Source organism: Lathyrus oleraceus, chromosome 4 (genome assembly GCF_024323335.1).
Source record: "Lathyrus oleraceus cultivar Zhongwan6 chromosome 4, CAAS_Psat_ZW6_1.0, whole genome shotgun sequence".
Lineage (NCBI taxonomy): Eukaryota > Viridiplantae > Streptophyta > Magnoliopsida > Fabales > Fabaceae > Lathyrus > Lathyrus oleraceus.
In genome coordinates, this window is record NC_066582.1 from 435,627,072 (window position 1) to 435,628,428 (window position 1,357).

Sequence of the window (1,357 nt, forward strand, 5' to 3'; positions counted from 1 at the left end):
TTCTAGAATACTCTTTGAATGTCTAGAGTTGAGAACTCTCTAGGATTAGTGTGCCTAGAGTTCTCCTTAGAGTACTATAAATAGAGATGTAATCTTACACTTTTGGATCAAGCAAAAAATATAAAGTTCTCTCTTCCATAAATAATTCTCCTACCTACCAAGTTTCTATTCAAGCCTCTAATATTCCCACACATTTTTCTTAAACACAAAAAAGGTTTATTTCCAACAAAGTGGCATCAGAGCTTCAAGGTCCTAAAAAAATGGCGAGTGGAGGTTTCCCTTTTCAAATGCCGATGCTCATAAAGAACAACTATGACAATTGGAGTATCAAGATGAAGGCGCTACTAGGAGCTCAAGATGTGTGGGATATCGTTGAGAAAGGCTTCAATGAGCAAGATGAAGCCTCGCTATGCCAAGGTGTAAAGGAGACATTGAGGGAGTCAAGAAAGAGAGACAAGAAAACTCTCTTCCTCATTTATCAATCAGTGGATGTAGATACATTTGAGAAGATCTCCAATGCAACGGCGGCCAAAGAAGCATGGGACAAACTTCAAACTTGCAACAAAGGAGTGGAACATGTGAAAAAGATTCTTCTTCAAACTCTTAGAGGTGATTTTGAACGTTTATTTATGGAGGAGTCCAAGTCAATTTCTGATTATTTTTCTCGAGTATTGGCCGTAGTCAATCAACTTAAAAGAAATGGTGAAGATGTTGATGAGGTAAAAGTCATGGAGAAAATACTTCGCACTTTAAATCCAAGTTTTGACTTCAATGTTACCAACATTGAAGAAAACAAGGATTTAAAGACCATGACTATTGAGCAACTTATGGGTTCCTTACAAGCATAGGAAGAAAAACAAAAGAGAAAAATTAAACAAAAGGAGGCTATGAAGCAACTACTACAACTCAATATAAAGGAAGCAAATCATGCAAATTACAAGAGACAAAGAGGACGAGGTCGTGGCCAAGATCGTGGGCGTGGACGAGGACATGGAGGAGAAGGAAGAGGCAGTTACAATAACTACTCTAACAATGGAGAAAGAAGTTGGAATCCACAAGCAACAAGAGGTCGTGGAAGAGGAAATTCATGGTCGAGGTGTGACAAATCACAAATCAAGTGCTTCAACTGCAACAAGATCGGTCACTATGCATCTGAGTGTAGATTCTCGAAGAAAGTTGTGGAGAAATCTAACTTTATAGAAGAAAAAGGCAGAGAAGAAGAAACTTTGTTGCTCGCGTGCCAAAACCAAGTTGAAGAGAAAAGAAACAAATGGTACCTCGACACCGGCGCAAGCAATCACATGTATGGTGATCGAAGCATGTTCGTAGAGATCAATGAAGCGACAACAGGAAATGT

The 1,357-nt window shown here is 38.9% G+C and overlaps 1 protein-coding gene across 1 annotated transcript; it reads left to right on the top strand.

Annotated features, from left to right (window-relative positions):
• The first annotated feature begins 260 nt into the window (after positions 1–260).
• Positions 261–848, top strand: LOC127137856 (uncharacterized). The gene has a single exon (XM_051064275.1). It carries the CDS (start codon positions 261–263, stop codon positions 846–848), a length of 588 nt encoding a protein of 195 aa, XP_050920232.1.
• The last annotated feature ends 509 nt before the right edge of the window (positions 849–1,357 follow it).

Excerpts from the sequence above, each read along its gene's own strand:
- LOC127137856 (XM_051064275.1), top strand. The coding sequence starts at position 261 with ATGGCGAGTGGAGGTTTCCCTTTTCAAATGCCGATGCTCATAAAGAAC.